Source organism: Hipposideros armiger, unplaced genomic scaffold, assembly GCF_001890085.2.
Source record: "Hipposideros armiger isolate ML-2016 unplaced genomic scaffold, ASM189008v1 scaffold_3, whole genome shotgun sequence".
Classification (NCBI taxonomy): Eukaryota; Metazoa; Chordata; class Mammalia; order Chiroptera; family Hipposideridae; genus Hipposideros; species Hipposideros armiger.
The window spans coordinates 4,637,165-4,660,259 of record NW_017731353.1 but is presented as its reverse complement, the minus strand read 5'-3'; the positions used below and the strand labels follow the sequence as shown (position 1 = coordinate 4,660,259).

At 56.0% G+C, this 23,095-nt stretch overlaps 1 protein-coding gene and 1 pseudogene across 1 annotated transcript in view; one reads left to right on the top strand and one right to left on the bottom strand.

Moving 5' to 3' along the window:
- The window catches only part of LAMC3 (laminin subunit gamma 3), a 61,045-nt gene extending 37,956 nt beyond the window's left edge, over nucleotides 1-23,089 (bottom strand). Inside the window, exons 1-6 of the mRNA XM_019638508.1 lie at nucleotides 22,733-23,089; nucleotides 10,161-10,465; nucleotides 6,009-6,139; nucleotides 2,967-3,133; nucleotides 608-796; nucleotides 413-530 (exon numbers count right to left, since the gene is read on the bottom strand). Of these exons, the coding sequence (XP_019494053.1) occupies nucleotides 413-530; nucleotides 608-796; nucleotides 2,967-3,133; nucleotides 6,009-6,139; nucleotides 10,161-10,465; nucleotides 22,733-23,045 (1,223 nt within the window). The 5' untranslated portion in view covers nucleotides 23,046-23,089. The remainder of the gene's footprint in view (nucleotides 1-412; nucleotides 531-607; nucleotides 797-2,966; nucleotides 3,134-6,008; nucleotides 6,140-10,160; nucleotides 10,466-22,732) is intronic.
- Nucleotides 5,078-5,916, top strand: LOC109380694 (6.8 kDa mitochondrial proteolipid pseudogene; annotated as a pseudogene).
- Nucleotides 23,090-23,095: the final 6 nt, after the last annotated feature.

Sequence of the window (23,095 nt, the reverse complement as noted above, 5' to 3'; positions counted from 1 at the left end):
CGTCTCTCCCGCTCTCGCCTCAGCCCTCACTGATCAGCCTCACATTAGAACTCGGTGCCTCTTATATCACATTAGAACTCGGTGCCTCTTATACAAAGCCTGTCCTCGACCCCCAAGACCAGCGGGGCTTCCACAGGACTGGCTGCTCCCCATGTGTCTGCCTCTCCAGGGACTGGGTGTCTCCAGCCCTTGCTCCTTGCTCAGGGTGGGGGTGTGGTAGCTGCAGAGTAAGAAAATGCTGAATAGAGGAAGGGGTAAAGGGATGAAGGGATGGAGGAATGGAAGGAGGGAGGGGAGAACAGCCAACATCCCATCCTTCCTACTTTCTGTCATTCAGTCCGAATCCAACGCCATGAGCCCCTGTGGGGCCGCCCACACCCACACCCACACCCGCCTTCCCCGCCACCCTCACCTGCAGCCTCCTTCACTGAGTGAGTGGAACCCGGGCAGGCAGCGGTCACACTTCCAGCCCGTCACCGTGGCCTTGCAGCTGCAGGTGCCCGAGGCATCGCACTGGAGGTGCAGGGAGCCTATGGGAGGAAGGGCACCGGGCAGCAGGGGGTGGGCCGGGGAGAGGCCGGGGGCTGGGGCAGCAGGGCCCACTCACCTGCCGGGTGGCAGTCGCAGGGCTGGCACGGCAAACCTGGGTTCCAGCGATAGAAGTTCTCCTGGCAGTGCTGGCAGTGCGACCCGGCCGTGTGGTCGCGGCAGTGGAGGCAGCGCCCACCGTGGCCCGAGCTGCGGAACAGCTCGCGGTCAAATGTGCACTGCTCAGAGTGGCCGCTGCAGTTGCAAGCTGTGGGCAGGAGGCAGGGGGGATGTGTCAGTGACCATGGCACGTGGCAGGAGAGGAGTCTGTGCCAATCAGTCTCCCGTGTCGAATGAGCAGGCAGCTCGAGGAAGGTCAAGGATGGAGTTCAGGCCCAGGTTGATCAAGGATATGGAGCCCAAAGAACTGATCTTCTTAAGAGCAGAAGGAGCACCATTCATCAATCCACCACATCACAGGAGCCTCCCAGGTAAGCCAGGACGTAGTCACTTGCTCACGGATCGCACACTGGCCACCTTCCCCAATGGCAGTGTGGCTCACTCCAGGATCTCCTGTGGGTCCTCTAAGCCACGATAATTGTGTGAATCTGGTGGTGCCCAGTGAGGATGAGGTCCCTCAGGCGCATGGGAAATACAAGTCACCCTTCATTCACCCATTCATTCATTAGAAAGAACCTATATACTAAGGTTGGCTCTGTCCTGACTCTGGTGATGAGCCCAGTGGGGAGATCAGCGATGTCTGGGCCCAGTTCCCACGTGTCGCCCACTGTTTGATGGAGACCAGATGGAAGTTTTGGGAGTGGAGGGCTGTGACGGGAGAGGCAGGGAGGCTCTGGGAGCTGAGAGGGGGGACCCTACAGCTGGGGGAGTGGGACAGCCTTCCCAGAGGAAATCACAGTTATGGCTGCATCTGAGGGGTGAGCAGGAAGGGGCTGGCCCGTGAAGGAGGGGAGGGGCGGGAGGGGAGAGCAAAGGATAAGCTGCGCAAGGCCAGAGAAGACTCGCCCAGTGTGTGCAGGGGGTGGGCGTGTCGTGTGCCGCAGGGCAGGGAAGAGGGTGAGGGTGTTGTGCAGTGTGACAGGGCAGCGGGGGGCAGCGGCAGCTACGAGGTCAAGAGGTCAGCAGAGCTTGATCCATTGCCGGCAACGGACTTCACCTTGAGCAAGGGGATTAAGGGAGGTTAAGCAAGGGGTGGGTAGTCACGTCTGCACTTTAGAAAGTGCCTAGGGCTGCAGGTAAAGGAGGGCAGGAGGCTGGGAGAGTGGGGAAGTGGGGGCTTCAGTGCCCAGAGGAGGGGTGAGGGGGCCTGGGCTGTGGAAAAGGGAGCAGCCCAATGGGCTGGAGGGATGTGGACAAAGCTGAATTCAGGGCTCCGGGGCTGCTGGGAATGGGAGTGGCAAAGAGTTAGGCAGGAAGCCCCAACTTCCAGGCTGGTGACTGGGAGGCCAGAGATGTAACCACAGGGATGAGGACGTGGCAGGAGAGGCAGTCTGGCCTTTGTGTCCCGTCCATGGGGACAGCCCCAGGCTCTGATGGGGTGAGCCAAGCAGCACAGCTCCCTGGGCCCTGGGAGGACTCCCTGGAGAAGGCAGGCCAGCGAGGGCAGCAGGAACCCATTAGGGCCATGGCGGTCCTTGGCAGCTCCTGTAGATACTACCCTGTCCCACAGAACAGCCTGTCCCCTCCACGCCTCAGCTCTAGCTGCCAGTAGCCCAAGCCCAAGAGGACAGTGGACCCAGGCGTCAAGCCATCGTGCACATGAAGACACTCCTGCCAGCAACCGGAACCCGGTGACGCCCGCTACGCACGGAGAGGCTGAGGCAAGCCGGATGACTATCTGGGGAGGCAGGGCTTGGGGACAGTGGGAAGCTAGGGCGGGCGGGGATACCAGGCTGGGAGGAAGGCAGGGGAAACGGGGGGGGGGTCCTCCCACCCACACTGTGCGCAGCCCCACGTCCCTGGAGAAGGTATGATGGCACCATCGCTCTAGTGTGTGGTCAAAGCCACATCACATGGGGGTTGAGACATGAAAGGGCTGCCTGGGGACCTGCGGGAGCAGCTGGGTGGGCAGGCCAGCGCCCCCTAGGACCTGGGGTGGCCTGGCTTTCATTAGCAGCTGCGGTTGGCACAGCTGAAATAAAGGAACAAGTCGGGGGACCTTCCCAGCCCTCCCACCACGGACACCTCTACGGTGGGGGACTTGGTCTGAGGGAGCTGTTTGTGGCAGGGAAGGACTGAGAATGAAATGCCTCTCTCCAGCCCCCCTTCAGTGCCTCCTCACCCCTGCAGCGGCACGGGGGCTCAGAGTCCACGCTGCCACCAGGCCCACCCAGGAGCAGCCCCGCTGCCAGGTCTCAGGGAGTTTGTTTCCTGGCCTGCATGCCAGCCTCCGGTCCCCAAAGTCCCAGGACACTCACAGAGACACTCGTTGGCGGCCTCGGCTGTGCCCCGGGCCCACGGGCGGTCCTGGAAGAAGGGCAGACAGCGCTCACAGTCTGTGCCCGTGGTGTTGTGCTGGCACTGGCAGACCAGCTGGCCCGTCTCATCGGGGCCACACTCGCTGGCGTGCCCATTGCATTTGCACCTGGGAAAAGAATGGGGGTCTGGACACCAGGTGGGCACCGGCAGAGGAGGGGTTAGTCACCAGGAAGCCTCTGCTTCGGGCGAGCCCAATTCCGTGGCTCAATTATGGAGCTCTATCGAACACCTACTATGTGCCCGGGCAGCAGTAACAGAACCAACCGCACTAGGCTGTTCTGGGCTCTATCCCCACTTAACAGATGGAGGGACTGAGGCACAGAGAGGTTGCCCAAGGCCACCAGTTAGTGATGGCAAAGTTCACAAGGCCACCACTGCAGGATTCCCCCCAGGAGAGCCCCCCAGGGGCCAAGAGGGACCCCGGAAGAAAGCCTCTCAGTCTCCCAGCTCACAGGGCAGTGGGAGGGAAGCCGCCTCATGCCCGTCCCCTTTCCTGCATCTAAAGGGACGGGACGGTTGCTCCACACAGCGGACAGCCCCCAACTCACCTCACGTCCCCTCATCTGTGCCTCAGAGGGCAGCCCTGGCCTGTGTCCCACCTCCCACCCTCCCACAGGGTCAGGAGACAGGTGGAATCGGGCAGAAACAAAGAGGTGCCCTGGGGGCTATGCTCAGCTGAGCCCCACCCTGTGGGTCATCACCCTTGTCCCGAGCAGCCAAACAGCCACTGAGAGGACGCCACAGCTTCCAGCTCCCAGCCTTCCTCTGTGCCGGCCCCCAACCCAATTAGCTCACATCTCGTTGGGGCCCCACTGCTCTGGCAGGAGGGACCGTAGTTATCCCCACTTCACAGATGAGCAAACTGAGGCTCAGGCCAGGAAGTGACGGATGCTACGTGGCACAGCTAGAATCTGAACCCCATTCTCTCCTACTCCACACAGGCCCCAAGCTCCAGGACAGTTCTCTAGAGCTACTTGGTGGCTCCTCAGAAGCTGTGTCCCACACTCTGCCCGAAGTGGGCAGTGAAGAATCGCTGACCACTGCCAGGACCCACGGTGCTTTCTCGACTTGGGGGACACAGGGCTTGGGAAGGGCACAGGGCACTGCTTCCTCACCAAGCCTCCATGGGAGCCCAGGGTAAGCAGGTAACACCCCAATATTTATGGCAGGGGTGAGGTGGGCACCGGGCAGTCTCAGGACAAGGGACCACCTGTGTCCCCAAGGGGGTGCTGCAAACACCTCCCTTCCCTATGAAGCCCTGTGACTCCAAGGGAAGGTGTGACATTCCTCTAGGCCACTGTGAGACACAGGCTGCTGGGCCACCTACCCCTGCCAGCTGCTGGCCCAAGGGTGGTCCAGCCCTGGCAAGTGGGGTTCTCTGGCCTGAAGCCCCCTGACAGCAGGCACTGGAGCTCACGGGCATCCGTCACTCCTCCCAGGTGGTGTGACCTGAATCAAGGTGGCAGGGTCGGGAGAGCAGACGAGCCCACACAGATGCTCCCATTTTCCCTCCGCCCCAAGCCTCAGGCTTCTCCGGATGGTGCAGATACACTGAGTGCAGGCAGCTGGGTCCCATGTCACTTCCCAGACTTGTCAATCTCTCCAAACGCCACCAAGGCGTCCCTGAACTACGGAAGCCCGTTGCTTCTTACCCCCACAGGCCATCACTCCCATGTCAAGCTGACTTCCTGTCCTAAATAGCTTCAGACCCACACACTGCTCCCCACCCTGCCACTCTCTCCCATGGCTGCCACCTAACAGTCCAGCTGCTTCTCTCTCCTCTAATCCTTCCCCACGCGATGTCAGGGGGTTGAGGCATTTAAAAACCCAGCCCTATTACTACCCTGGCCAAATCTTTAACAGCTCCCCACTGATGGAGGGATAAAAATAAACTGGATCCATGGCCCTGACAACCTTCTAGCCGTCTCCACGCCAGCCCCACGCCCTCCAGTCCAGCCCCGGGGCCTCCTCCTGGACCCCAGGTCTCGCAGACGCGGGCCCTTGCGGCTGGAATGCTGACCTCCTCCAGCCTGGGCAGGTCCCCGTGTACGGAGCAGTGTCCCTGCCCCCTGTCCTTCTGGGCCATGCTGCCACGTTTACTAGAGACGGAACTGATGGCTGCCTGCCACCCCCACGAGGCTGACGCACGGACACATCTGGCTTCCCCGCTCCTTTCCAGGGAGGAGCCCGGTGAGCACTTGTGTTGAAGACATCGTTTATGCCTCCCCTGGTTCCACACCGTGCCTTACACGCACCCAGTACCGGGCAGCCACCTGTGAGACAGGCTGGGATGGCGCAGGCCTCAGCTTCCTGCAGAGAGGAGACGCTTAAACAGACAAACTACAGCATGCCCTGACCCATGCTAGAATGCGGAGCCAGGAGCAGCGTCCAGACGGCACAGCCTAACGTCCCACATGAGAAAGGGGACCGAGCGTGGTGCCTGCTCCCTTGGTGGCCCTTCCGGGTCGTTGGCCCTGGGGCTTTGGAGCGGCCAGGGCTGTTCGTCCTGTGCTGAGATGCCTCAAAGCCTTATTAAAAATGTTTTAGTCCCCACGAAGCCCTACCAGGCCCCAGTTTACCAGGAGATCTGTTAAAGGAATGGGGTTGATGTGCTTCGCTGTTTATAAAATCAGGGATGCTGAGAAAAGGACAGCTTTGAAAGCTTCGAGCTCTGCGCCTGCTCGTGGTCACCCTCAACCAACTTTATGTGCACAACATATGGAAGGCCAGCCTGGCTGTCATTTAAGCACATGAGGTCTGGTGTGTTCTGCAAATGGAGCAGCAGAGGCAGGAGTCGGGCTGAGAGGAGGGAAGCACCCAGGCGGGCCTTGAATGCGGGCCCATGGGCCCAGCATCCTCTCTCTCTCTCCCTGGGGCACCAAAAGTGGCTACTTCACCCTCCACCCATGTGGCGCGACACCCACATGGCAACCACCTTCTGCCCCAGGACCCTGGTCCCCGCCGCCCTGCCTTCCACCTACCTGCCACCCACAGAGAAGTCAGACACGGCGTAGTAGTAGGACTGCAGGACCCTGGGGTCTTTGAAGATGTCGTCCCCAAACGTGTTGAGCCGATCCAGGGAGATGAGGAGCTCGGTGCTGGTGACCCACTCCTGGGGGGTGGGGCACAGAGGGGAGGGCAAGGGATGCCGTCAGCAGGTTCCTGGGCATTTGCTCCCACCGCACACCGCCGGGAGGCCCACCTGGCTGCCCTGGGGGTCTCCTGGGACACAGGGACAGGCCAAGCTCAGATCAATTCCAAGAACACTGAAGAAATCAGGAGCCTGTGCTTTGGGGTCACCCCAACCTGGGTGCCAGGCTCCTCACTGGCTGCACATCTTTGGGGAAGTTGCTCATGCCTCGAAGCCCCCACTCCGCATCTGTGACATGGTTCAAGGCACAGTGCCAAGTCCACGAGGCTGTCCGGAGGAGGGCCTGGGGGTCTGGCACATGCTAGGTCAGTGGTGACCCTGTCGCACAGCTCACCTGACTCCTCCCAGCGGCTCCTACACCCCCCTTCTAGAGGTCAGCACCCCCTTCCAGAGGTCGGCTGCGGGAGGACATGTCCCAGCGCCCTTCTCCCTGCTCAGCTGGGCCTCTGTGGGGCAGGTCCTAGGTTTACACATGTGCTAAAGATCAGGCTCCCACAGACAAGCTACCTGTCCCAGGTGATGTCTGTCCTACCAGAACATACGCCCCACGAAAGTAGGGACTTGGGGTCCCTTGTTCTCGCTGCGTCCTCAGCCCCCGGGCTCTGCCCCCACGCAGCAGGCCCTGGATAAATACCTGCTGATAACGAAATGGGCGCTTCCCCCTGGAAGGTGGGGAGAACCCACGTGAAGGCTGACATTTTCGTCTGCGTGCTGTTATAATCAGAGGTCATTCTGGCTGAATTTTAATTAGCATTTTAATTCAGCCCAGGCGCTCCTGGTTTAGCACTGAGGCCCATCAGGACAGAAAATGAACTCCTGCCAAAGTCTGTCTCCTTGCCCCAGCATGACTCAGGCCAGCGGGCCTCTGCTGCCCACCCCCACACCCAACCTCAGCTCAGCAACTCGTGAGCCCGCTGCTGGGACCAGGGCCTCAGCCGAGGATGCTTCAGCTGGGGAGGGGGGGTCCAGCCCCAGACAACTCCAGTGGGGACCCCAGCACTCAGCTGAGTTTGTAGGTCCCCATCACGCCCCGAATCACTTCTCAAATGTCAGTGTGCATTCCAAAACCTGGTTAAACTCCGGCTTCCGATTCAGAGGTCTGGGGTGGGGCCTGAGACTCTGCATTTCTGACAAGGGCCTAGGTGGTGCTGACGCTGCTGGTCCCCGGAGCAGCGGAGGAGCAAGGAGCGGAAGCCCGCGGTGGGAAACCCAGCAGCACGCAGCTGAAGGCCCTAAGAATCGTTGCTTTCTCCAGAAAAAGTGCCATTTAGAGAACTCAAACCAGGTGATGTCCAAGCTGGAAGGTACAGCAGGTGACATTGTGTGGTCAGGGCTCACGTCCTCACAAAAACCTTATGAGTAGGTACTGTTTTTACTCCCATTCCACAGATGAAGAGACTGAGGCTCAGAGAGGGTAAGCGTTCTGCTCCAAGTTGCACAGCTGGTGCACAACAGAGCTGGGATTCAGGTCTATCTGACCCCAGGGTCCCAGCTTTAACCACTCGGCAGCCTACCTTCCTGCATCTACCCCAACACCCTCATCAGACCAGGGGGCCCAGAGGGCAACGACCTGCCCGAGATCTCCAGCCCGCATGGCCCTCCTCTGGGTTCCGACATCTGCTTTGCAGCCTAGGACCTGCTCCATCAGTCTGCAATGGCAACAGAAACAGTTGCCCAAATCACCCTGAGACACCGGGATGGTCACTGGGGGAGGACAGGTGGATTTGTTCCCTTAGCCAAATTGGGCGGGGCCCACCCTGATGCCTTACAGGTCATTTCAGGGCAAACCGGAGCCCCCATGTGCACAAGCAACAGGCTTTTGCAACTTGTAACGACCCTGGGCTGACTCTGGACAGACCACGGGGTCCAGAATGTGCCCAGTGGTCTTGCCTTTCTTTGTCCTTCTATAACCTTGGCTTCTGCCTGGGAGCAGCGGGGGGAGGGGGACATTTCTGAGAAAGTTGTTTCTCCATCAGGGACAACGTCCAGGACAAATGAGGCAACAAGTCAGGGGACCCGCTCCCAGAGTCTCAGCTAAAGGCCTCTGCCCCGGGTGACAGTGGCACAGGCAGGGCAGGGCCATGCCCTTCTGCTGGTCTTTAAATGACCTTGGTTTATGCTTTCTAATCTGCGGAGCTTGGAGCCCCGGGGAGGAGAAATTGTCATTTTAAACAGAATCATAATGATCACATGTGAACGTTTTTAATGAGACAAGCAGGGCCTGGGCATCTGAAGCTGTGATTCTGTGCCATGAAGGATTAACCTTGCCCAAAGAGAGGTCTGGCTTTTGCCCCCCTGTTCCTGAGGTCACATCTAAGCCATTAGAACGTCCTGCTTGATAAGGGGGTCTTTGTTCACCTGGGGTCTGGGCCACCCCAGGTAGTCTATGCTAACATGTGATTTATGGGGGTCCTTGGGTCACATGGTATCAGCTTGAGTCCTGGAGGGGTTGGAGACTACGGTGGGCCTCACAGGCAGTCGGCCGTGTCTATGCAGCTGACCGCCAATAAAGACCCTGGACGCCAAGGTGCAGGTGAGTTTCCCTGGTTGGCAATCGTCTGTGCGTGTTGTCACACATCGCTGCTGGGAGAAGTCAGTCCTGTGCCCAGTATTCCCCTGGGAAAGGACAGCTGGACGCCCCACGCGCCTCTTCCCTTTGCTGGTTTCCATCTGTATCGTTTCACTGCAATAAACGGTCACGAATACGGCAGCTTTTCTGAGTTCTGTGAGTCCTTCAAGAAAAAATCACTTAACCTACGGGTGGTCTCAGGGACCCTGAACCAGTGATTCCATGTCTTCTTCTGCTGGGCAGCCCGAGTGGGGCACAGCTTCTTTCGGGGCTTCAGTGTCCCCTCTGGAAACAAACAGGACTCTAGCCCTGGGCCCCACCTGGCCCCCACAGGTGAAGGAAATGTTCTGAGGATGTGAAGGAAGGAGACGGCGGTTTTTCTCAGCAGAGGCCTGAACGCAGGGGAGTGGACGAGAGGGCGATCCAACGTCCAGAAGCATCAACCAAGCCGCCACGTCCTGAGGCTCATGGTCACTAACACACAGGAATGTGGACATGCGTGGGTGCTGACACAGGTAGGGCCACAAAGCTGAGCAGATCTGAGTGGTCTAGACAGGGGACCTGTGTGAGTGAACGGCCACAAGACTGCTCTCTCTCTGCCGTGAGGACGAGGACGGTGAGCTACTGTGACGCTTATTTCAAAGCGTGAACAATCCAAGTGCTGTGCTGGCCACTTTACAGATGACTGTCCAGCATGGCAGCCACTAACCATGTGGAGCTATTTAAATTAAAATTCATTAAGCTGAAACAAAATTTAAAATTCCGGTCCTCAGTCGTGCTAGTCACATGTCAAGTGTCCTATAGACCATTTCTGTCACCGCAGAAAGTTCTGCTGGACCGTGCTGCCTTACAGCATGGAACCCAGGACCCTGATTTCAAAACTCATGTTCTTTTCACGTTTTCCATTTTATCCTCGTCAAAGCCCCTGGAAACACACACAGGCAGGCAGCATTTTCGGTTCACAGAGGGAGGAAGAGAGGCCCGCAGCGGGGGTGGAGGTGGGGGTGGGGTGTCCAGAAGAAGCAACAGCCAGGAGTCAGGACATTGGGGTTCCGGTCCGCGCCCTTCCACCAACGCATGGGGGACCCTGGGAAATCCCTTCCCCACTCCAGGCCTCAGTGTCGCCACCCACATAAGGAAGGGGTCAGGTAAGGTGGGGGCTGTCGCACGGCTGCTGGGAGCCACAGGGTTCTGACACAGGAAGAAAGGGAAGGAACACTTCTGTTTGAATGAGCAGCCCCTCTTCCACCTGTTTCATTCTCAGGAGTCCACAAAAGGTTTAGACACAACAAAGGCCTCTGTTGTTATTGAAAACCATGGAGTCTCATAGGAGCCCCTGTGTCCTGTGGTCCCCTCGACCCAGTGTCCCACCTGCAGCCCACTCCCGGCCCCCCCAGCCTGTTCCTCTCTGACCTGCAGCACGGGACTCTCCTCGAAGTTGTAGGCGCTGGGACGGCCCTCCAGGGTGGAGAAGGCCACGTTGCCCCCGCTCAGCGGGGAGATGTCGCTGAACTCAGAGGTGCAAAAGGCCACGCGCTCGTCCTGGCCAGGGCGCAGGTACTGGCCCTCCGGCCTGCCGTAGGTCCTCTGGCAGGAGGCGCTGTAGTACTGGTAGGGCTCCCACGGGCCACCGGCTTGGCTGCGCTTGTAGATGGCAAAGCTCTCGGGGCGACTGGTGTGGAACTTCAGCCGCACGTAGGTGATCTCGTAAGCTTTCCCTGCAGCAGGAAGACACGGGCCCATTTTACAGAAGGGAAGGGAGAGTCAGAATCCTGACCCAGGGAGGGCAGAGCAGCGGCGCTGCATAAACTATTTTGGATGGATTGCTAGAGGCTGTCTGAAGCCCTGTGCAGGGTGTGCCTCGATCAACGAGTGATGCCTCTCAGGGGCACCGCATAGATGCACAGATTGTCTGCACACTTCCCAGGTATTTGCCATCCCTTACTTAGGCCAACGTGCCTCCCTGCGCAGGAATTTGCACTGTAGCACCCATGACAGGTAGCCATCTCTTTTTGCTCACATTTGGACCTTCTGATCCAAATCTCCAACAATGGGAGATTGCCACATCCTGAAGAAGCCTGCTCTGCTGTTAGGAAGTTATTTCTTTTTTTTTTCTTTTTAAAGATTTTATTGTGGAATTGGGGGAGGGGAACAGCACTGGGGAATCAGGAAGGGGAACAGGCAAGTTGCTGTCCTTTTGTTCTTCAGTCTAGTTGTGGAGGACGTTGCTTCACGGGCCCATGTCGGTATTACCATTGCACTCTTCCCGGGCGAGGCAGATCAGTCGCCAGCCTCTGGACAGCCACTCACGGCAGCTCTTGGCAGCTCACACCGGCTGCCAGCCACTCATGGTAGCTTATGGCAGCCCACTGCAGTTCCACTGCAGTCTACGCCGTTGCCGGCGACTCACGGCAGCCCAGCTCCAGGTCGAGCTGTTGTTCACCATCTTAGCTGTAGAGGGCGCAGCGTCACTGGTCCTCATGTGGGATCCGAACCGCGGCCCTACTGCTCAGAGCTGGCGTCCCAAGGTGCCACTCGGCCGGCCCAGAAAGTTATTTCTTTTACACCAACAAAGCCAATCCTTTCACTTGTGCCTTTGGCCTCATTCCCTCCCAGTAACTTCAAACCCCTGGCATCTGGAGACAGCCCTGTTCCAAGCCCCCCAATCCTAACACCACCCTCCCTGGACTCCTCTATTCCTCCCACGTCCATCTAATGTCTCTTCTGATCCAAATTTCTTGAGAAGTTATCTACTGACCCGACAGCCTCATCTCCCAAATTAACCCCAAGTCCTTTGTAATTCAGTATCTCTAGGCCACTCAACAGAAACTGCTTTTGCAAAGCCACCTCAAAACATCCCCTCGTGGCCACAGCCAGGGGACCCCGCCTTGCCTTACTTCCTGGGCCCCTGATGATTCCTGTTCCCTTGGAAGCCCCCTCCCCCAGGCGTATCACGCAATGGACTATTACTTGGCAATAAACAGGAATGAAGTACAGATGCTCCTCAACTTACAATGGGGTTCCGTCCAGATAAACTCATCGTAAATTGGAAATACTGTTAAGTCCAAAGTGCATTTACTGCACCTAACCTACCGATCATCACAACTTAGCCTCGCCTACAGTTTCATCTCAAAAGTCAGTGCCTTCCTCTTCTTCTCTCCAGAAGCAGGAGACACAGATGGGCATTTTGTAGACATGATGCAACGCAAAAACACCACAAAACACAATATCGAAAAACGCTGGCAACACAGTACACTGTAGAGTGTCCGTTGTTCACCCTTGTGATCACATGGCCGATGGGAGTGAGGGCTCACCGGCCTGCCCAGCATCACGAGAGGGTATCGTACCGACTGTCGACAGCCCAGGGAAGGGCAAAATCCAATATTCAAAGTACGGTTTTTACTGAATGTGTATCACTTTTGTACCCTCATAAAGTTGAAAAGTCATAAGTCGAACCATCAAAAGTCGGAGACAATCTGTATTAATATATGCTACAATGCGGATGAACCTTGAAAATAAGATAAATGAAAGAAACAAATTACAAAAGACTACATACCGTATGATTCCTTACATTAAATGTCCTGAATAGTCAAATCCACAGACAAAAAGTAGATTGGTGGTTGTCACATGCTGGGGGGTGGAGTGGCCTGGGGGTTGACTGCTAATGGGTACAGGATTTCTTTTGGGGGTGATGAAAATGTTCCAAAACTGATTGTGGTGGTGGGTATACAAGTCTATGAATATACTGAAAAATCACTGAATTGAGCACTTTAAATAGGTGAATTGTATGGTGAATTATATCTCCACAAGGCTATATGTGTATGTATATGGCTATTCTTTTTTTAAGAAAAGCTAATAACAAGTGGTGAGAATGTGGAGAAATTGGAACCCTGCATTGTTGGTAGGGATGTAAAATGGTGCATTCGCTGTGAAAATGTTTGGTGGTTCCTCAAAAAAAGTAAAAATACAATTCCCAGACAATCCAGCAATTCCACTTCTGTGTATGCAATCAAAAGAATTGAAAGCAGGAACTTGAAGAGATATTTGCATAACCATGTTCACAGCAGCATCATTCACAATGGCCAAAAGGTGGAAGCACCCCAAGTGTCCGCTGATGGATAATGGATAAAGAAAAGGGGTCCATCCACACCATGGAATATTATTCAGCTTTAAAAAGAAATAAATTCTGACACCTGCTATGACATGGATGAACCCTGAAGACATTATGCTGAGTGAAAGAAGTCAGATACAAAAGGACAAATACTGTATGATTCCACTTATATGAGGTCCCCGGAGTAGTCAAATCCATAGAGACAGGAAGTAGAATGGTGGTTACCAAGGGCTGGGGGAGGGGATGAGGAGTCGTGTTCAATGGGGACAGTTTCAGTTTGGGAAGATGAGAAAGTTCTGGAGGTGGATGGAGGTGATGGTTGCACAACGGTGTGAATGTACTTAATGCCCCTAAACTGTACACCTAAAAATGGTTAAGATGGCAAATTTCATGTTATGTGTATTTTACCTCAATAAAAGAAAAATTTGGTAAAAATATATATGTATCTGTCAGCCTTTTGGAAATGCAGTTTGGAGACATGAATGAAGAGCCATAAAAATATTCCTGGCCTTTGGTACAAGAATCCCATTTCTGGGAATTCAAACATGGAAAGCAGCCTAAATGCATGAAAATGTTCATCAAAGTGTTTTCTATAATATTTTCTAAAAAAAAAAATTGAAACCATCCGAATTCAATAAATTATAGGACATAAATTCACGGATGATTGAAGCCATCGAAACAGCTGACAACAAGTTTGTAATACAGGGGAAAACTTAAGTGAAAAGGTTGAAATGAAAAAAAAGACACATGCTCTAACGTTCAGAATCATCAGATATTTTAAAATCCCTAAAGAATGAGTAGAAAAGGAAGACATCAAACACATAAGCGTGACTGTCCTCGCGGCAGAGGACTTTTGAGAGCCTTTTCTTCCCTTTTTAATTGTTCAGCATTTTCCCAATTTTCTCTTGTGAAGCTTGCTCTCATTTACAAACTGGAGAAAACACATTTTTAAAAACAATTTTTTAAAAAAAGCAAACGCCTTGCCATGTTCTGTTTTAAGATGTTTTTCAAATTTCCATTGCAGCGCAGCTTGGCACGGTAACCCAAGTCCCTCAAAAGAAAGCACGTGTGGCCGACTAGCCAGTGTCCGGAGGCAGCCTGGTGGCGGCTTCTGTTCCGAGCAGCCTTCGAGCCTCAGAACCAGGCAGGGTCTACCCGATGAGTACTCACAAAATGACGGAGGCCAAACTCCTCTGTAAACATCTAACAGCCAGACACCTCACCGGAGGGGAGCTTGGAGCCACTTAAAAGGTAGCTGGCAGCTAGAAGCGTGATGGGAAAAAGGCAGTCACTGGGATTTCATGCAAACAGGCCACAGTCACGTGCTGCTTTGCCTTCTCCTTGCCAAGCCAGGAGGTGAAAGAAGGTATAAGAACATCACAGAGGCACAGCACGAACTTTTTGTTACTAGAGTTAATTAGAAGCGTCCAGAAAGCAACTTAATCCCCACTTTGTGAAGAAATGGTTTCTGTCAAAGACAACCTGAAGGCTGGGGAAGGAACCCTCTCCAAGATCTTCTAAACAGCAACAGGCATTAAATTTGCAGCCTCAACCCAGACCTTTGCAAGCCCCAGGGGCCGATGAGGCTTCAGGGTGATGTTGAGACAGGTGTGTTCCTGGCAGGAAAGCTGGCTCAAAACGTCATCCCCAACTGTTAACGGGGTGACACTGCTTGGGAGCACACAGCCACCCAATATGCTGTTCCCTCTGCCTGGAATGCTGTTCCCTCCACTTCTCCCCTGGCTACTCCCATGCACCCCTGCTCATCCCACTGACCACACGCCCCAGCATCAGCCCAACATGGAGCACCCTTCCCCCGCCTTTCTTGGCTGATGGCTACTCATCCTTAAAACTGTGGGTTTGGGTGCCTCGCTGGGCTCCCCCAGCCACCCTAAACTTCCTCATCCTGTTCTGTAAAGACCTGCCCATCTCTCCCATTAGTCTGTGACTCCCTTGGAACAGGGGCTGTGACTCCTTAGAGCAGCGGTTCTCAACCTGTGGGTCGCGACCCCTTAGGGGTTGAACGACCCTTTCACAGGGGTCGCCTAAGACCATCGGAAAACAAAAAGATATTTACTTATGATTCGCAACAGTAGCAAAATTACAGTTATAGAGTAGCAACGAAAATAATTTGATGGTTGGGGGTCACCACAACATGAGGAACTGTACTAAGGGATCGCGGCATTAGGAAGGTTGAGAACTGCTGCCTTAGAGCTAAGCACAGCCCTTGGCACACAGTAGGTGCTCACTAAATGCTTGCCCAGTGAGTAAAGACGAAGCATGATTTGTACTTTCAAGGAGTTCATAACCCAGTGAGCAAGTTGAGGCAGATGGGCTTGACAACACAGCTGACACTGTCACAATAGTGTCTGCAAGTCCTGACCCCGGAACAAGTCTGATTAACAGTCAGCATTTAGTGAGCACCTACTATGTGCCAGGCACCTTGCTAAGTGTTTTACACATACTGTATTGCAACATCCCCAAACAGTCCCATCACTGTGCACATTTTACTAACGAGGGACCTGCCCAACATCAGGCAGAAAACAGCCAAGTCTATCCTTGACTGCAGTTCTGTCTGGCCCCAAAGTCGCCGCTCCAAACCAGGCTCCCCTCCAATCAGGGCTCTGCGGGTGCTGAGAAGGAAGGGGCTGCCCAGGAAAGGGGTGCTGGTGCCCATGAAGACTTCAGGGGCCGCCCAAGCCATGTCCTCTCCAACCAGCTGGGACACAAAGCCCGTCAAGACTGACACCAGGACAGTCATAAAACCAGGCCGGCCCACATCCGGAACTGGCCAAGTAGAGGAGAGAGCTCTGATCAGGGAGACTTATTTTGGGAAAATGGAAACAAAACAAAGCTCTTTAATTGGAGCCATCTGGGGAGCAGTGGCCGGGGGTGGGGCCGGAGGGGGCAGGGTGGGAAGCCAGGCTGGGAATGTGTGGGTGGGGCTGCACTGCCCACTGCGGGCATTAGAACCAGGTGGGGAGAGCTGCTCCCAGCCCACAGGGAGATCGCAGCAGGGCCCTCAGCTCGATCATCTGGCTGTCCACTGCTCCTGTCTTCCTCTCCCCACCCCCCAGCTCTTGGCAATTTGGGGCACAATGAACCCCTGTTAAGAGCTATGAAATCCCCATGACCATGAGAGCCAGGCTGAATCGGGGCTGGGCACTTCACAGTTCTCTCATCTTCGGGCCAAGAGTCTGAACCCCAAATATGGATCAAGACTGGCAAGCCTATTGTCTAACCTGGAGAGAGTGGACAGGTTTTATCTGATTGATGATTGCCTAGGGCTTTGTGTTAAGAAAGATTCTGAGGTCCAGTCTGAACTGAGACATGACCGAAATGTACAAACTGCATGTTTGTAAAGAGAAGATGCAGGGCATTCAAGACCATTCCAATAAATCAGAGAACCGAGGGAGGGCTGAGTGGGAACAAAGATGAGGGCAAACACAGAACATTCCAGAGAATGACCTGGTAATCTGGTCAATAATGAAGTCAAAGAGCAGAGAAAGAATCGCAGTTAACTCCTGAGTTCTTGCTTCAGTGCGTGGAGAGACGGGGGGAGAAGGAGGATGCCTTTACTTTATAGTTTTAAAAACACGTAACACAAAATTTACCCTCTTGGGCCAGCTGAGTGGCGCGTTGGTTAGGAGTTGGCTTGGGACGCCAGCTCTGAGCAGCAGGGCCCCGGTTTGGATCCCACATGAGGGCAGTGACGCTGCGCCCTCTACAGCTAAGATGGTGAACAACAGCTCCACCTGGAGCTGGGCTGCTGTGAGTCGCCGGCAACAGCGTAGGCTGCAGTAAAGCTACCATGAGTGGCTGGCAGCCAGCATGAGCTGCCAAGAGCCACCGTGAGCAGGTGTCCAATGGCCGGCGACCGATCTGCCTCACCCGGGAAGAGCGCAATGATGGAGCCAACGTGGGCCAGTGGAGCGACGTCCTCCACAACTAGACTGATGAACCAAAGGACAGCAACTTTTCTGTTCCCCTCCCCTATTGCCCAATAAAATCTTTAAAAAAAAATTACCCTCTTAACCATTTTTAAGTGTACAGCTCACTGGTATTAAGAACATTCGCTGTTGTGCAAGCATCACCACCATCCACCCCCGGGATGCTCTTCATCTTCCCCAAATGGAACTCGACGAATTCAACAGCTCCCTCTCCCCGATCCCCCTCCCGGCCCCCACCCTTCTACTTTCTGTCTCTATGAATTAGATTCTTCTAGGGACCTCACGTAAGTGGAATCATGCAGTATTTGTCCTTCTGCGTCTGGCTTACTTCACTGAGAGTACTGCCTTTTCAAGGTTCATCCGCGTTGTTGCACGTGTCAGAGTCCCCTTCCTTTTAAGGCTGAGTAACCTGTGTGTGCATACATCACATTTTGCTTCTTCATTCATCGGCGAACACTGGGTTGCTGCCACTCTTTGGCTATTGTGAACAATGCTGCTATGAACATGGGCGGGCACCCTTACCCTTGGGCCCTAGGTTTGAAGCACCGTGTGACATCCAAGCAGTGACCTTCAGGAGGATGCTCGAATTACCCAGTCAGCAGCTCAGGTGGGAGACCGGGCGAGAGGTGCGGGTGCAGTCCCCATCGTTGACCACGATCCCATAGGCAAAGCCAGGGGCACGAGATGGGGAGAGGGGCAGCGGGCGGTGGGGCTGGCACGGAGATGAGGGGGGCGGGGGAAGGGAGGTGGGGGATGTGGCTGGAGCCCAGGGCGAGCAGGAGCGGGGCAGGGCCAGGAGGAAGGCTGAGGCCCTGTGAATGCCACAGCTTAGGAGTTTGGATGTATCTGGAAGGCTGGGGAGCCATGCATTCACGCACTCATTCACTCACTCCGTTGTTCCCAGGGTAACACAGAGTAGAGGTGATGTGCTGGGGTTCACATCCCAGGCCCACCAATTACCAGCTCTATGGCCTTGGCTAAAATACCTAACCTCCCCCCAGTAAACGGGGGTAAGTGACTTGAACGTAGTGACTCAGTTTCCCCATTTGCACAAAGGGCAGAACAATAACAGGGCTTCCTGAGTAAATGCCTGCAAAGCACTTAGAACAGTCCCAGGCACGCGGCATTCACACAACTGTTAGCTGTTGTTCTATTCATGGGCTCCACCAACGGTTACGGTTACGGTTACGGTTACGGAGCGCCACTGCCCAGGGGGCCCTGTGCTGGGGGCCAGCTGTGAAAACAGGCACTCCCTCTGCAGCTTGGAGCGTGATAGACACAAACAAACCAAAACCTCAATGCAGCACCATCCAGGCTGTGATGGGGAAGGGCGAGGGGCTGCAAGAACGCACAGGCAGGCCTTCTGCCCAATCCCGGGAGTCAGGGTCTTCCTGGAGGAAGTCACGGCTAAGCTGACTGGGGCAGACAGCGCTTGTCCACGGCTGTATCCCCAGGGCTTGGTACAGGGACAGGCGCACAGTAGGCACTCAACTGTTTTGTTTATGAATGGAATGAGATCTGGGTTTTCCAGAAGAGAGCAAGAGAAAAAAGTATGCAGGGCAGATGCACCCGCGTATGCGAAGACCAGGAGGAGAGAGGGACCGTCATGGCGCCTTCACGGCCCTGCTGAAGGAGCAGCTGGTGGCAGCTAGAGTGGGAGGTGGGGCAGGGGCCACTGGAGGCTGTCTGCATCCCTCCTGGGCTCTGGGACTTATCTCTCCTGCAACTCCTGGGTCAGTCCTGGGAAGCTAGGCCAGATGGTTCCAGGAGTTGTGGGGGGCTGCTTCTGTAGGTGGAGACTAACCATGAGGCTGCCTTGACCCCCTGACCTGCCTGGGCCCCAGCATTCCAGCCAGAACCCCCAGGGAGCAGGAAGGAGGACTTGGCCCCCCAGCACTAGCCCCAGCCAATGCAAACACGGCCACCCACTCGACAGGAAGACGCAGTGGGGCCAAAGCTCAGAAGACCCAGCTGGCGTTGGGTTCCTCAGGGGCCCAGCAGGGTCCTCCTGCTGTCCAGCCCCTGCCCGAGCTGGGCCTCACTGTCTCCTCGTCCCCTCCGCTCCATCCATCTGGGCTGTGTGGGTCAGAGGACCCCGCGAGTGGCCTCTCGGCTCCTCCATGTTGTCCCCGACCTGGAGTACCCTTCATCCTCATGTCCACTCGCGCCACCCTTCAGGTCTCAGTGAGGCCCCCTGACCCTGTGTGTGTCCCCAGAGCATAAATCCCCAGCCGTGTCACTCCTGGGTGGGCCCAGCCAGTCTTCTGGAGGGCCATACTCCACGGCCTTGGGAGCCGAGAGCGAGTGCACGGAGGAGCCAGCCTGCGTAGGACAGTGCGGGTTGGGCAGGAGGGTGGGCAGGCAGGAGCCCACTCACCTTCCTCCTGCAACGCCTCCCCCACTCAGGGTCTCAGAACTCATCTGCTCAGAGACTCAAGTCTTTCTGTCATTCCAGGAGATGCTCAGGAATCCAAAAAAGCGTACGAAGAGATCCCCTTACCCCCAAGGATCGGTGGGACCCACCTCCCCTGGACCAGTATCATTGCCACGGGCAGCGCAGTTGGGGAAGGGTCTCAGGGTCTGCCATTTACTGGCTGTGTGACCGCAGGCAACTGATTTCACCCTCAGAACCTCCATTTTCCTGTCTATAAGAGAAATCATGTTGGGTTGGGGTTGCCAGCTCAGCGGTGTTCTTAGCATGTGGTGAGAGCCCCCCGATTCATTTCTGTTTCCCCTGATGACCATCCACCTTCCCCCACACCCGCCACCAGGCCCCAGCTCTCCTCTTCCCATGGCTTCAGCAAAGGGCGAGGAGCTGCCAGACCCTGATGCTGCCTTTCATCCCAGGCAGGAAGGCTCAGCTTAGCAACTGGGAGATTTGGACCAGATGTGTGTGAGCTCGCAGGGGGCTGGGAAAACAGCGGCCTCCATCCTGGGGCTGACTGGCCACCTCTCCCTCCCCTGCCCCTCAGCCCACTCCCCGAAGGAGACCCCAGGCCAACAGCCACCCACTCTCCCCTCCCACGAGCAGAGTTGTCAAGGACAGGGGGATGGAGCCCGCAGAGGTGGCCTGAGGACCGGAAGGAGAGGCTCCCCAGCCCACCTCGTATGATGACAGGGCCTCCCTCTGGGAACACTGACAACCTCAGACCTCTTCTTCCCCCAATATTATGCAACCCTGGCTTAGCGTGAAGCCAACCAAAGTCCAACGGAACCAAAAATGGGCCAAATCTGGGGCTGCCGTGGGTCTCTGGTGCCCCTCAGGGTCAGGCCGTCTTTTGGGAGCCAGCGTGGCCAGCATTTCTCAATCCCTTTATAGAAGCCAGCCCCTGGGGAACCTCAGCTCTGAGCTGCTCTCAGCAGAGTGACGATGGTCAGACACAAGGACTGTCACAGCTCCCATGAGTGCTTGGCCGATCTGAGCTCTGGAACCTGTACAGCTGCCCAGGAGGTGGCAACTCATCCCGTTTACAGAGGGGAACCGTTTGCCCAGAGAGGCTGTGCCGGCCTGAGTTCAAAGCCCTGCTTTGTGATTTGTATCCTATTCTGTCTCCCAGAGCAGGCGAAAGATCCCTGAGCTGCGCCCCGAAGCACAAGATAGAGGAGGTGACATCATCCATCCTTCCATCCATCCATCCATCCATTCATTCCTTTCTTCGTTCACCATATATACATTTCCGGAGCCCTCCTCTATGCCTGGCCCTGTACACATAGCGAAAAGACATTGGTTGGTACAGAGTACAACACACTGGTGTGTGTGTGTGTGTGTGTGTGTGTGTGTGTGTGAATGTATGTAAGACTGTGTGTGTGAGAATGTCAGTGTGTGAATGTGTGTGTGTATGTGTGTGTGTGTGTAAAGGTGAGTTTGTGTAAGTGTGTGAGCATGAGAATGTATGAATGCGTGTGAGAGTGTGTGTATGAATGTGTGGGAGTGTGTGTCAGGGTGAGCATATGTGACAGTGCGTGTGTGAATGTGTGAGTGTGCATCAGGGTAGCATGTTTGAGTGTGTGTGTGTGTGTGTGTGTGTGTGTGTGAGAATGTGAGTGTGAGAATGTGAGTGAGTGTGTGTAAGGTCTTGGCTCCACACTCAGCATGGGACCTCTGAGCCTCAGGCTCCCTGGTTACTGAGGGTTGGAAACCGCCCCGCTGCTAAGCGTTCTAGACAGAGTTCAAGGAGGCCGCACAGCTGAACCAGGGCTGGGCACACAGCCAGCGCTGGGTAAGTGGGGACAGCCCCCAAATCCAGACGCTTCCCTGCCCCTCCCATCTTGCTGGTGCCTGGGCTGAGCCCCTAGCCTGTCCCTGGATTCCACCAACACATGTAACACATCAGCCAAACCCGCACCCTCTGTCACAGAACAGCACGTCTCCTCCACAACCCCCACCCTGTCCCACATTCCTTCCCCTGTGGCCTTGGGGTCCTGCCAGCTCCCCCAGCCCTCCTCCCCCATTGGTTTCCTGTTGCCCGCCTGGGTGTAGACTGCGCCCCATCGAGAAGTCCCACCTCTTGGTCTTGACAGGCCAAGAGAAGGTGACAAGGCCCAGAGAACTGAGTTTCTTGGGACAGCAACCGGCACCAGCACGCTCTGCTGAGGGGGTCCGGTGTCCCCCCACCTCACTTGAATGTCATTTCCCCGCCCTCCCCAAGGTACTGTCCCCCAGGGCTAGGAAGAGGCCACTCCAGTGACTGGTCAAGGACTTCATGCTCTGACCTTGGATACACTGTACACAGATGTTCATAGCCAGACTGCCATTTGGCAGCTGTGTGCCTCTGGGCAAAACACTTAACATCTCTGAGCCTCAATTTTCTCATCTGAGAAATGGGTACCCAGTTCCATAATCCCTTCTCCAAACTGCTTGGCTCCAGATGTGTTTTGCAACTCCAAACTTTTCAGAGTTGGCAGAGATGAAGCAGTCCTTACACCTTGGATTGTGTTAACACCCCCGCTGAGTCTGGGGCCACAGGCTGTACTCAAACAAGATTTCAGCAGCAAAATGTATGAATATTCACTCTAAGTAGGATAAACAAGGTCTATAAATAGCCTCAGGTCAGATTTAGCAGCCAAAATGGGTTATAAAACACTTTGAGTTTTCAAAGCTTTGGGCGATTTTGGACCCACAGATAACGAAGGTGGGGACGGGTGGAAACATCCCTCCCTGAAAGGGCTGTGGAGGTCGCAACAGATCAGATGCCTACTTCAGTGCCGGGCACATCTAGGGGCCCCTCGATCTGCCTGGACTTGGGGGGGGGCACTCCCCTGGGCAATGGGGAGTGCCTAGGAGACAAAGGCTGGGTCCAGACTCTGGATTTTGATGCCCAAGGATCTAAGGCTCCTGCACCCTGGCATGGGGTTGGGAAGAGGGGGCACAGGCAGAGCAGAGAGGCCATGCCATTCAGTCCAGCCACCCAACAGCAGCACGAAGCACTGCTCCCGCTCTGAGGGATAAACCTCTGGGTGATGAATGCCTTGGCTTCTCCTGCCCCCAGAACACACCCAGGGGCCACACACAGCCTCAGGGGTTCGGAGCCCCCGGAAGCGGACCAGATGACCCAAGGTTAGGCACCGGCCCTAAAGGGCTGACTAGTTCACCCCCTGGGGGGGTCACCTCGCGTCTTTCCCCACAACAGCTCTGGGTCTAGGATGGCCAGCCGCTGCAGGGCATTGCCTTTGCCTCCCAACCCACTGCTCTGTGAAGGGCGCCCCGGAGGCTTCCCACCCCTCCCAACCCCCGGGGGCGCCCATCAGTCTATCCTTCCAGCTACTGAGGGGCACAGGTCCCATTCCTGAGCTCCCCAAAGCTGGGTCCTACAGCCAACCTATGGCGCCCAGCACCTGCGGCCTTTCGCTCCTGACCCCGGGTGGGGAGAGGTGGTGAGATGGCGGCGGCGGCGGCGGCGGCGGTGCCTCGAGCCCACGCTTACCCAGGCGGAGGGTGATGTTGACCGAGGTGGGGTACTGCACGCCGAAGGCCATGGACGGGCTCTGCCACCAGGTGCTGTCGTCCTGGCTGTGGAAGTCGGTGAGGTAGGAGGCGTTGTGGTGGCGCTGGGGGTCCGCGGCGTCGCAGCGCTGGCACTGCGCCCCGACGCCCCCCGCCGGGCCCACGTGCGGGCAGAAGTCCTCCGCGGGGCGGCCGCACGTGTGCGACGCCTCCGCGCGCCGGCCGAACGCCGCGTTCTCGAACACGGGCAGGCAGCGCCGAGCGCGCCCCGCGCCGTCGTAGCACTCGCCCATGCCGGCGCCGGCCGCCCGCGGCGCCAGGAGCGCCAGGCCCAGCAGGAGCG